The 13,288-nt window shown below is 51.4% G+C and overlaps 1 protein-coding gene across 4 annotated transcripts in view; it reads right to left on the minus strand.

Moving 5' to 3' along the window:
* Positions 1 to 334: 334 nt before the first annotated feature.
* PI4KB (phosphatidylinositol 4-kinase beta) overlaps positions 335 to 13,288 on the minus strand; it is a 33,823-nt gene continuing 20,869 nt past the window's right edge. For all 4 annotated transcript variants that reach the window (XM_053966836.1, XM_053966835.1, XM_053966837.1 and 1 more), the window contains 4 exons: positions 11,106 to 11,371; positions 8,708 to 8,840; positions 5,205 to 5,325; positions 335 to 1,967 (listed from right to left, as the gene is read on the minus strand). In XM_053966836.1, the coding sequence (XP_053822811.1) occupies positions 1,786 to 1,967; positions 5,205 to 5,325; positions 8,708 to 8,840; positions 11,106 to 11,371 (702 nt within the window). In that variant the 3' untranslated portion in view covers positions 335 to 1,785. The remainder of the gene's footprint in view (positions 1,968 to 5,204; positions 5,326 to 8,707; positions 8,841 to 11,105; positions 11,372 to 13,288) is intronic.

Genomic DNA, 13,288 nt, shown 5'->3' on the forward strand with positions numbered 1-13,288 from the left:
AAAAAAAAAGGTGGGGGGGGAAAAAAAAACTGGGAAAAATCAGGTGGAATCGGCCATTCCCAAAAAATCCCCCGGGCCGGGTGTAAATAGAGAGAAGAAGAAATTAAAGTTTCTACGAGATTTAGAAGGAAAAAATTCCCAAAAAACTACGGAAAAATGGCTTTGGACCCACGGTTTTCCAGCATTTCAGTGCCTTGGGCTGGATTTGGGGTGGAGGGAGGAATTTCGGGAATGTTCCCCCCGGGATTTCGGGAATGTCTCTCCCAGGATTTCGGGGCTGCTCCCCCCCGGAGTGGTTGGGATTTTGGGAATGTGCTGACGGAAAGCCGTGGGCTCGAGAGGCTCTCAGGAATTCTTTATTCTGTAGGAATCGATTCCATTAAACTCCAGTGGTTTCACCCCTCTGTGCCCGGCCTCGGCTCCTCCCGGGATTTCGCTTTTCCCAGGAAAAGCTCCCGGGAATGGGAATGGGAATGGGGAGGGGGAGGGGCTCTGGCTGCATCCCCAAATTTTGGTCCTGCCCCCCAAAAAAGGGGGCTTGGGAAGGGTTGGGGGGGGGTCCCCTCCCGGTGTCCCCAGAGCCATCTCCCCCCTCCCCGGGGGGGAGGGGGTGGAAAAATCCAAATTTTGGGGTTTTTTTAATGCTAAAAATGGAAAAAAAAAAAAAAAAAAAAGGGGGGGGAACAGTGAGGGGACACGGGGGGGGGAGACAGGGACAGGGGGACATTGGGGGACACTGAGGGACATTGGGGGACACTGAGGGGACACTGAGGGGATAATGGGGGACACTGAGGGACATTGGGGGACACTGAGGGGACATTGGGGGGACACTGAGGGGATAATGGGGGACACTGAGGGACATTGGGGGACACTGAGGGGACATTGGGGGACATTGGGGGACATTGGAGTGAAGGGACGCTGGGGACAGTCCAAGGGGGAGGGGAAATCCCAGGAAATTCTCCTTCCCTGGGAAGCTCCGGATCCTCCCCGATTTGGGATTTGGGATTTGGGATCGGGACGAGGCCCCCAGAGCCCCGCCCCGTGTCCGACATTCCAGCCCGGAATTACCCGGGAAAAGGGGGAGGGGAGTCCCAGCCCCCGAGTTCCTGGAGCAGCGGGAATCCCACCTGGAATTCCACCTGGAAATTCACCTGAAATTCCACCTGGAATCCCACCTGGGAATCCCACCTGGAATCCCACCTGGATTTCCACCTGGAAATTCACCTGGACATTCCACCTGGGATCCCACCTGGAATTCTGCCTGGAATCCCCCCCAGCCATCCCTGGCTGTCCCAGGAGAGGGAAGGACCCCACAGGGCCAGGAATTCCAGGAATTTCGGGATTTTGGGATTCCCAACCTTCAGGAGACCCCTCCCCTCTCCCATCCCGCTCCCTCCCTGGGACTGGGGGCGAATTCCAGGGAATTCCAAGCAGAGGGAAGGGGGAGCTCCCCCCATTCCTGCCCCGTTCCCATCGGGATTTCCCTCCCTTCCCGCTTTTCCCGCTGCTTCTCCCGGCTTTTCCATGGAATTCTGTCCCATTTCTCCAGCAGAGTCCAGGCCGGGGGAGCGGCCAAACCTCAGACCCCGAGCTCCAACCCGAGGTCGCTTTCCGGGAGGGAACAAAACCGGGAATTTGGGAATTCTCCCGTTTCCTCCCGGCTTTTCTCCAGCGGGAGGAGGGGGAATTTCCTTTCTTCTTCTTCTTTTTTTTTTTTTTTTTTTTTTTTTTTTTTGTTTTTCCCCCGGGAATTTTTTCCCGCTGTTTTTGCCGGGCTGTGGAGTTTCACATGATGCCGTTGGTGAGGTACTGGAAGCCGTCGTAGAGCTTGGTGGTGATGGAGCGCATGGAGCCGTCGACCATCTGCTCCACCAGCAGCTGCAGCTGCTCCTCCGTCAGGTTCATGTGGAAGCGCTCCTTGAGGTGCCGGATGGTGGAGGAGCCGTGGAAGCAGGGCAGCTGGGAGCCTGGGAAAAAATGGGAAAAAAAACAGGAAAAAATGGGGGAAAATGGGGAAAAATGGGGAAAATGGCAGCTGGGAGCCTGGGAAAATGGGAAAAAAATGGGGAAAAATGGGGAAAAAATGGGAAAAAAACAGGAAAAAATGGGGGAAAAATGGGGAAAATGGCAGCTGGGAGCCTGGGAAAAAATGGGAAAAAAATGGGGAAAATGGGGGAAAAATGGGGAAAATGGCAGCTGGGAGCCTGGGAAAATGGGAAAAAATGGGGAAAAATGGGGAAAAAATGGGAAAAAAAACAGGAAAAAATGGGGAGAACGGCAGCTGGGAGCCTGGGAAAACGGGGAAAAATGGGGAAAAATGGGGAAAAAATGGGGAAAATGGCAGCTGGGAGACTGGGAAAATGGGGAAAAATGGGGAAAAATGGGGAAAATGGCAGCTGGGAGACTGGGAAAACGGGGAAAAATGGGGAAAAATGGGGAAAATGGCAGCTGGGAGACTGGGAAAACGGGAAAAATGGGAAAAATGGGGGAAAAATGGGGAAAAATGGGGAAAATGGCAGCTGGGAGACTGGGAAAACGGGAAAAATGGGAAAAATGGGGAAAAAACCAGGAAAAAATGGGAAAAACGGCAGCTGGGAGACTGGGAAAACGGGAAAAAATGGGAAAAATGGGGAAAAATGGCAGCTGGGAGCCTGGGAAAAAATGGGAAAAAAAACAGGAAAAAATGGGGGAAAAATGGGGAAAAATGGGGAAAATGGCAGCTGGGAGACTGGGAAAATGGGGGAAAATGGGGAAAATGGGGAAAAAATGGGGAAAAAACCAGGAAAAAATGGGGAAAACGGCAGCTGGGAGCCTGGAAAACGGGGAAAAATGGGGAAAAATGGGGAAAAAACCAGGAAAAAACCAGGAAAAAATGGGGAAAACGGCAGCTGGGAGACTGGGAAAACGGGGAAAAATGGGGAAAAATGGGGAAAATGGCAGCTGGGAGACTGGGAAAACGGGGAAAAATGGGGAAAAATGGGGAAAATGGCAGCTGGGAGACTGGGAAAACGGGAAAAATGGGAAAATGGGGGAAAATGGGGAAAAAACCAGGAAAAAATGGGGAGAACGGCAGCTGGGAGACTGGGAAAACGGGAAAAATGGGGAAAAATGGGGAAAAAACGGCAGCTGGGAGACTGGGAAAACGGGGGGAAATGTGGAAAAATGGGAAAAAAAACAGGAAAAAATGGGGGAAAATGGGGAAAAAAACAGGAAAATGGCAGCTGGGAGACTGGGAAAACGGGGAAAATGGGAAAAATGGGGAAAAAATGGGGAAAAAAAACCAGGAAAAAATGGGAAAAAGGGCAGCTGGGAGACTGGGAAAATGAGGAAAAATGGGTAAATGGGGAAAAAATGGCAGCTGGGAGACTGGGAAAATGGGAAAAAATGGGAAAATGGGGGAAAATGGGGAAAAAAACAGGAAAAAATGGGGAAAACGGCAGCTGGGAGACTGGGAAAACGGGAAAAATGGGGAAAAATGGGGAAAAAACGGCAGCTGGGAGACTGGGAAAACGGGGGGAAATGGGGAAAAATGGGAAAAAAAACAGGAAAAAAAGGGAAAAACGGCAGCTGGGAGCCTGGGGAAATGGGAAAAATGGGGGAAAAAAAACAGGAAAAAATGGGAAAAAACGGGAAAAAATGGGAAAAACGGCAGCTGGGAGACTGGGGAATGGGAAAAATGGGGAAAAATGGGAAAAAACAGGAAAAAATGGGGAAAACGGCAGCTGGGAGAATGGAAAAACGGGGGAAAATGGGGAAAAATGGGGAAAATGGGGAAAAATGGGGAAAATGGCAGCTGGGAGACTGGAAAAACAGGAAAAATGGGAAAAATGGGGAAAAATAGGGCAAAAAAACAGGAAAAATGGGCAAAACGGCAGCTGGGAGACTGGAGAAATGGGAAAAATGGGTAAAAATGGGGGAAAATGGGGAAAAAAACAGGAAAAAATGGGAAAAACGGCAGCTGGGAGACTGGGGAAACGGGGAAAATGGGGAAAAATGGGAAAAAATGGGGAAAAAAACAGGAAAAAATGGGGAAAACGGCAGCTGGGAGACTGGAGAAATGGGGAAAATGGGAAAAAATGGGGAAAAAAACAGGAAAAAAAGGGAAAAACAGCAGCTGGGAGACAGGAGAAATGGGAAAAAATGGGGGAAAAATGGGAAAAATGGGGGAAATGGGAAAAACGGCAGCTGGAAGACTGGAAAAATGGGAAAAAATGGGGAAAAATGGGAAAAAAATTTGGGAAAAAACAGGAAAAAATGGGGAAAACGGCAGCTGGGAGCCTGGGGAAATGGGAAAAATGGGGAAAAATGGGGAAAAAACAGGAAAAATGGGAAAAACGGCAGCTGGGAGCCTGGAAAAGTGGAAAAATAGGGAAAAATGGGAAAAAATGGGAAAAAAAATCAGGAAAAATGGGAAAAACGGCAGCTGGGAGACTGGGAAAATGGGAAAAATGGGGAAAAAACGGGAAAAAATGGGAAAAACGACAGCTGGGAGACTGGGAAAATGGGAAAAATGGGGAAAAATGGGTAAAAATGGGGAAAAACCAGGAAAAAAATGGGGAAAACGGCAGCTGGGAGCCTGGAAAAACGGAAAAATGGGAAAAATGGGAAAAAACCAGGAAAAAATGGGAAAACAGCAGCTGGAAGACTGGGAAATGGGAAAAATGGGAAAAATGGGGAAAAATGGGAAAAACGGCAGCTGTGAGCCTGGAAAAATGGGAAAAATGGGGAAAAAACGGGAAAAAATGGGAAAAACGGCAGCTGCGAGCCTGGAAAAACGGGAAAAATGGGGAAAATGGGAAAAAACAGGGAAAAATGGGAAAACAGCAGCTGGAAGACTGGGAAATGGGAAAAATGGGGGAAAATGGGAAAAAATGGGAGAAAAATGGGCGAAAAATGGCAGCTGGGAGCCTGGAAAAATGGGAAAAACCGGGAATCTGGGAGCTGGGAGAGTGGAAAAACTGGGATCCCATCTGGGATGGGAATGTCGGGAATCCGGGTTCGGAATGGGGGGTTGGGATCAGGGAGCTGCGAGCCTGGGAAAGGGGAAATTGGGGATGGGCTGAGGGGAGCAGGGATTCAGGATCCCGGGGAAGGGAAGAAGGGGACAGGGGGAGAGTTTGGAGCGGGGGAACGCTTTGGGAAAAGCGGGTTTGGGGCGGAAGGAGCGCGGAATTCCCGGAATTCCCGGAATTCCTGAGTCCCACCTTGCTGCATGATCTCCACGATCTGCACCACCCTGTCCATGTGCTTGCGCGCCGCGATCAGCCCCTGCAGCATCAGCATCTTGTAGTAGTTGAACATGTCCCCGTCCAGGCCGCCCATCACCTGCGGAACGCGGCACCGAGCTCGGGAACGCCGGGAGGGAATGCCGGGAATGCCACGGGAATGGCCTGGGAATGGCCTGGGAATGGCCTGGGATGGAGCTCGGGAACGCCGTGAGGGAATGCCGGGAATGGCCTGGGAATGGCCTGGGAATGCCCCGGGAACCCCCTGGGATGGAGCTCGGGAATGCCGGGAATGCCCCGGGAATGCCCCGGGAATGCCCCGGGAATGCCCAGGAATGCCCTGGGAACCCCCTGGGATGGAGCTCTGGGAATGCCGGGAGGGAACACCAGGAATGCCCCGGGAACCCCTGGGATGGAGCTCGGGAACGCCGGAAGGGAATGCTGGGAATGCCCGGGAATGCCCTGGGAATGCCCTGGGAACCCCTGGGATGGAGCTCTGGGAACGCCGGGAGGGAACGCCAGGAATGCCCGGGAATGCCACGGGAATGCCCCAGGAACCCCCTGGAATGGAGCTTGGGAACGCCGGGAATGGCCCGGGAATGCCCTGGAAACCCCCTGGGATAGAGCTCGGGAACGCCGGGATGGAACACCGGGAATGCCCCGGGAATGCCCCACGATGGGAACACTGGGAATGGAATCCCCTGGGAATCCCCTGGGATGGAGCTCGGGAACGCCGGGACTGAACGCTAGGAGTGCCCGGGAATGCCCCAGGAATGCCCGGGAATCCCCTGGGAATCCCCCGGGATGGGAACTCTGGGAATTCCCCCCCCCTGGAATCCCCTGGGAATCCTCAGAATCCCCGGAATCCCCGGAATCCCTGGAATCCCCTGGAATCCAGGATGGGAATCCCCCGGAATCCCTGGAATCCCAGGAATCCCCTGGAATCCCCGGGAATCCGGGATGGGAACTCTGGGAATCCCCAGGAATCCCCCTGTAATCCCCCGGGAATCCAGGATGGGAATCCCCAGAATCCCCTGGAACCCCAGGAATCCCCGGAATCTGGGATGGGAATCCCCAGGAATCCCCGGGAATCCGGGATGGGAATCCCCTGGAAACCCAGGAATCCCCAGGAATCCTCCGGAATCCGGGATGGGAATCCCCAGGAATCCCCTGGAACCCCAGGATGGGAATCCCTGGAACCCCCTGTAATCCCCAGTAATCCAGGATGGGAATCCCCTGGAATCCCGGGAATCCCAGGATGGGAATCCCCGGAACCCCCAGGAATCCGGGATGGGAATCCCAGGAACCCCCAGGAATCCCCTGGAATCCAGGATGGGAATCCCCTGGAACCCCAGGAATCCCCAGAATCTGGGATGGAAATCCCCTGGAACCCCAGGATTCCAGGATGGGAATCCCTGTAATCCCCGGGACTCCAGGATGGGAATCCCCAGGAATCCCCTGGAACCCCAGGAATCCCCAGGAACCCTCAGGAATCCCCGGAATCCCCCGGAATCCCAGGATGGGAATCCCCTGGAACCCCTGGAATCCCAGGATGGGAATCCCCTGGAACCCCTGGAATCCCCGGAATCCCCTGGAATCCCCAGAACCACAGGATGGGAATCCCCGGAAGGCCTGGAATCTAGGATGGGAATTCCCGGAACCCCTGGGACTCCAGGATGGGAATCCCCCAGAAATCCCCCCCAGGAATCCCCGGAATCCCCGGAATCCGGGATGGGAATCCCCTGGAATCCCCAGGAATCCCCAGGAATCCCCGGAATCCCAGGATGGGAATCCCCGGAATCCCCAGGAATCCCCGGAATCCCCAGGAATCCCCAGGAATCCCCGGAATCCCAGGATGGGAATCCCTGGAACGCCTGGGAATCCAGGATGGGAATCCCCTGTAATCCCCAGGAATCCCCAGGAATCCCCGGAATCCGGGATGGGAATCCCCTGTAATCCCCAGGAATCCCCAGGAATCCCCGGAATCCCAGGATGGGAATCCCTGGAACGCCCGGGACTCCAGGATGGGAATCCCCCGGAAATCCCCCCCAGGAATCCCTGGAATCCCCCCGGAATCCCAGGATGGGAATCCCCGGAATCCCCAGGAATCCCCAGGAATCCCCGGAATCCGGGATGGGAATCCCCGGGAATCCCCAGGAATCCCCAGGAATCCCCGGAATCCGGGATGGGAATCCCCAGGAATCCCCGGAATCCCGGATGGGAATCCCCAAGGAAGCCCCCGGGAATCCGGGATGGGAATCCCCAAGGAAGCCCCCGGGAATCCGGGATGGGATCTCTGGGAATCCCCTGGAATCACCTGGAATCCGGGATGGGAATCCCCTGGAATCTGGGATGGGAATCCTCCGGAAATCCCCCCCAGGAATCCCCGGAATCCAGGATGGGAATCCCCAGGAATCCCCTGGAATCTGGGGTGGGAATCCCCTGGAATCCCGGGACTCCAGGATGGGAATCCCCAGGAATCCCCTGGAACCCCAGGAATCTGTGGAACCCCCGGAATCCCAGGAATCCCAGGAATCCCCGGGAATCCAGGATAGGAATCCCCAGGAACCCCTGGAATCCGGGATGGGAATCCCCAGGAATCCCCGGAATCCCAGGATGGGAATCCCCAGGAATCCCCGGAATCCCAGGATGGGAATCCCTGGAACGCCCGGGACTCCAGGATGGGAATCCCCCGGAAATCCCCCCCAGGAATCCCTGGAATCCCCCCGGAATCCCAGGATGGGAATCCCCTGGAATCCCCTGGAATATCCGGAATCCCCGGAATCCCTGTAATCCCCGGAATCCCCAGGAATCCCCGGAATCCCCGGAATCCCAGGATGGGAATCCCCAGGAATCCCCTGGAATATCCGGAATCCGGGATGGGAATCCCCAGGAATCCCTGTAATCCCCGGAATCCCCAGGAATCCCCGGAATCCGGGATGGGAATCCCAGGAATCCCCGGAATCCCAGGATGGGAATCCCCAGGAATCCCCGGAATCCGGGATGGGAATCCCAGGAATCCCCGGAATCCCAGGATGGGAATCCCCAGGAATCCCCGGAATCCCAGGATGGGAATCCCCTGTAATCCCCAGGAATCCCAGGAATCCCCGGAATCCGGGATGGGAATCCCCAGGAATCCCTGTAATCCCCGGAATCCCCAGGAATCCCCGGAATCCCAGGATGGGAATCCCCAGGAATCCCCGGAATCCGGGATGGGAATCCCCAGGAATCCCTGTAATCCCCGGAATCCCCAGGAATCCCCGGAATCCCAGGATGGGAATCCCTGGAATCCCAGGATGGGAATCCCCGGAATCCGAGGATGGGAATCCCTGGAATCCCCGGAATCCGGGATGGGAATCCCCAGGAATCCCTGTAATCCCCGGAATCCCCAGGAATCCCCGGAATCCGGGATGGGAATCCCCGGGAATCCCCGGAATCCGGGATGGGAATCCCCGAACCGCCGGGCTCGGGGCCGCACTCACGTCCACGAACTCGGAGGTGAGTTTGAAGGCCGAGGTCTCGAAGCCGAGGTTGCGGGGCGAGCTGGACAGGATGAAGCCGAAGTCGATGTGGATGATGTGACCCTCGGCGTCCAGCAGGATGTTCCCGTTGTGCCTGCGGAATTCCACAGAGCTCCCTCGGGATCCCGCCGCATCCCCGCAAACCCCGCGGGGGTTGAAAAACAACCAAACCAAAAAAAAAAAAAAAATCCAGGAGAAATCAAATGGAGGTAAAATCCCTCGGAGTGGCAGCGAAACGGCGCCGTGCGGAGAACGCCGGAAAATCCAGAAAAAATCCAAAAATAAAACGGAAAAATATGGAAAAATATGGAAAAAATTCCCCAAAAATCCCCAAATTCCCCCAAAGCCTGAGATGGAGCTGCAGCAGGCAGCACAGCAGGCAGTGCCCAATCATTAATTGATTAATTAACACATTAATTACCTGTCCTTGACCTGCAGCAGGTAGCACACCAGGCAGTGCCCATCAGTGCCCGTTAACTCATTAATTAACTCGTTAATTAACTGGTTAATTACCTGTCCTTGACCTGCAGCAGGCAGCACAGCAGGCAGTGCCCAATCATTAATTGATTAATTAACTGGTTAATTACCTGTCCTTGACCTGCAGCAGGTAGCACAGCAGGGAGTGCCCATCAGTGCCCGTTAACTCATTAATTAACTCATTAATTAACTCATTAATTACCTGTCCTTGACCTGCAGCAGGCAGCACAGCAGGCAGTGCCCAATCATTAATTGATTAATTAACGCATTAATTACCTGTCCTTGACCTGCAGCAGGCAGCACAGCAGGCAGTGCCCATCAGTGCCCGTTAATTCATTAATTAACTCGTTAATTAACTGGTTAATTACCTGTCCTTGACCTGCAGCAGGCAGCACAGCAGGCAGTGCCCAATCATTAATTGATTAATTAACACATTAATTACCGGTCCTTGACCTGCAGCAGGCAGCACAGCAGGCAGTGCCCAATCATTAATTGATTAATTAACGCATTAATTACCTGTCCTTAACCTGCAGCAGGCAGCACAGCAGGCAGTGCCTATCAGTGCCCGTTAACTCATTAATTAACTCATTAATTAAGTCATTAATTACCTGTCCTTGACCTGCAGCAGGCAGCACAGCAGGCAGTGCCCAATCATTAATTGATTAATTAACACATTAATTACCTGTCCTTGACCTGCAGCAGGTAGCACACCAGGCAGTGCCCATCGGCCCCCGTTAATTGATTAATTAACTGGTTAATTACCTGTCCTTGACCTGCAGCAGGTAGCACACCAGGCAGTGCCTGTCACCCCCCATTCACTCATTAATTAACTCATTAATTAAGCCGTTAATTACCTGTCCTTGACCTGCAGCAGGTAGCACACCAGGCAGTGCCCATCGGCCCCCGTTAATTGATTAATTAACTCATTAATTACCTGTCCTTGACCTGCAGCAGGTAGCACACCAGGCAGTGCCCATCGGCCCCCGTTAATTATTAATTAACTGGTTAATTACCTGTCCTTGACCTGCAGCAGGTAGCACAGCAGGCAGTGCCCATCGGCCCCCGTTAATTGATTAATTAACTCATTAATTACCTGTCCTTGACCTGCAGCAGGTAGCACACCAGGCAGTGCCTGTCACCCCCCATTCACTCATTAATTAACTCATTAATTAAGCCGTTAATTACCTGTCCTTGACCTGCAGCAGGTAGCACACCAGGCAGTGCCTGTCACCCCCCATTCACTCATTAATTAACTGGTTAATTAACTCATTAATTACCTGTCCTTGACCTGCAGCAGGTAGCACACCAGGCAGTGCCCATAGGCCCCCATTCACTCATTAATTAACTCATTAAGTCATTAATTACCTGTCCTTGACCTGCAGCAGGTAGCACACCAGGCAGTGCCCATTCACTCATTAATTAACTCGTTAATTAGGCCATTAATTACCTGTCCTTGACCTGCAGCAGGTAGCACACCAGGCAGTGCCTGTCACCCCCCATTCACTCATTCATTAACTCATTAATTAAGCCGTTAATTACCTGTCCTTGACCTGCAGCAGGTAGCACAGCAGGCAGTGCCCATCGGCCCCCGTTAATTGATTAATTAACTCATTAATTACCTGTCCTTGACCTGCAGCAGGTAGCACACCAGGCAGTGCCCATCGGCCCCCGTTAATTATTAATTAACTGGTTAATTACCTGTCCTTGACCTGCAGCAGGTAGCACACCAGGCAGTGCCCATCGGCCCCCATTCACTCATTCATTAACTCATTAATTAACTCATTAATTACCTGTCCTTGACCTGCAGCAGGTAGCACACCAGGCAGTGCCCATCGGCCCCCATTCACTCATTCATTAACTCATTAATTAAGCCGTTAATTACCTGTCCTTGACCTGCAGCAGGTAGCACACCAGGCAGTAGCCGGCGCAGCTGCGCACGAAGTTGCGCTGTGCCGACAGGAAGCTCTCGCTGTTGGCGCTGCCGTGCTCCTGCCGGAAGTAGTCGAGCAGCGAGAGCTGCGACTGCTTCTTCACCTGGTGCAGGGACACGGCGCTGAGCACGGGCTCGATCATCCCGCTGTCCGCCGAGATCACCAGGATCTTGTAGGGCCGGATCCACAGCGGCACGCGCTCCTGCTCCCAGATGGACTGCGGGGCCGAGAGCGCCGCGGAGCCAGCGCGGAAGGGGTTAAAGGGAGGGTGGAAAGAGCGGCAGGATTCCATCAAATTCCATCCAATTCCATCAACAGACCATCAAATTCCATCCAATTTCATCAATATTCCATCAAATTCCATCCAATTCCATCAACAGTCCATCCAATTCCATCCAATTTCATCAATATTCCATCAATATTCCATCCAATTCCATCAATATTCCATCCAATTCCATCAAATTCCATCCAATTCCATCAAATTCCATCCAATTCCATCAATAGACCATCAAATTCCATCCAATTTCATCAATATTCCATCAATAGTCCATCCAATTCCATCAATATTCCATCAAATTCCATCCAATTCTATCAATAGACCATCAAATTCCATCAATATTCCATCCAATTCCATCAATATTCCATCAATATTCCATCAATAGTCCATGCAATTCCATCCAATTCCATCAATATTCCATCAATAGTCCATCCAATTCCATCCAATTCCATCAATATTCCATCAATAGTCCACCCAATTCCATCAATATTCCATCCAATTCCATCAAAATTCCATCCAATTCCATCAAATTCCATCAATATTCCATCAATATTCCATCCAATTCCATCAATATTCCATCCAATTCCATCAAATTCCATCAATATTCCATCCAATTCCATCAATATTCCACCCAATTCCATCCCAATTCCGTCCAATTCCATCCACTTCCATCCAATTCCATCCCAATTCCATCAATATTCCATCCAATTCCATCCCAATTCCGTCCAATTCCATCCAATTCCATCCAATTCCATCCCAATTCCATCCAATTCCATCCCAATTCCATCCAATTCCATCCAATTCCATCCCAATTCCATCCCAATTCCATCCCAATTCCATCCAATTCCATCCAATTCCATCAATATTCCATCCCAATTCCATCCAATTCCATCCAATTCCATCCAATTCCATCAATATTCCATCCAATTCCATCAATATTCCATCCAATTCCATCAAATTCCATCCAATTCCATCCAATTCCATCCCAATTCCATCCAATTCCATCAATAGTCCATCCAATTCCATCCAATTCCATCAATATTCCATCCAATTCCATCAAATTCCATCCAGTTCCATCCAATTCCATCCCAATTCCATCCAATTCCATCCCATTCCATCAATATTCCATCAAATTCCATCAATATTCCATCAAATTCCATCAATATTCCATCAATGTTCCATCAAACCCGATTGAAATGGGGTGGGATTGCAGAAATCCCGGTAAAATTCCATCAAATTCCATCCAATTCCATCCAATTCCATCCCAATTCCGTCCAATTCCATCCAATTCCATCCCAATTCCATCCAGTTCCATCCAATTCCATCCAATTCCATCCAATTCCATCAATATTCCATCCAATTCCATCCCAATTCCATCCAATTCCATCCCAATTCCATCCAATTCCATCCAATTCCATCCAATTCCATCAATATTCCATCCAATTCCATCCCAATTCCATCCAATTCCATCAAATTCCATCCAATTCCATCCAATTCCATCCCAATTCCATCCAATTCCATCCAATTCCATCCCAATTCCATCCAATTCCATCCCAATTCCATCAATATTCCATCCAATTCCATCAAATTCCATCCAGTTCCATCCCATTCCATCCAATTCCATCAATATTCCATCAAATTCCATCAATATTCCATCAAATTCCATCAATATTCCATCAATGTTCCATCAAACCCGATTGAAATGGGGTGGGATTGCAGAAATCCCGGTAAAATTCCATCAAATTCCATCCAATTCCATCCCAATTCCGTCCAATTCCATCCAATTCCATCCCAATTCCATCCAATTCCATCAATATTCCATCCAATTCCATCCCAATTCCATCCAATTCCATCCCA

The sequence above is a fragment of the Vidua chalybeata genome, chromosome 29 (assembly GCF_026979565.1).
Source record: "Vidua chalybeata isolate OUT-0048 chromosome 29, bVidCha1 merged haplotype, whole genome shotgun sequence".
Lineage (NCBI taxonomy): Eukaryota > Metazoa > Chordata > Aves > Passeriformes > Viduidae > Vidua > Vidua chalybeata.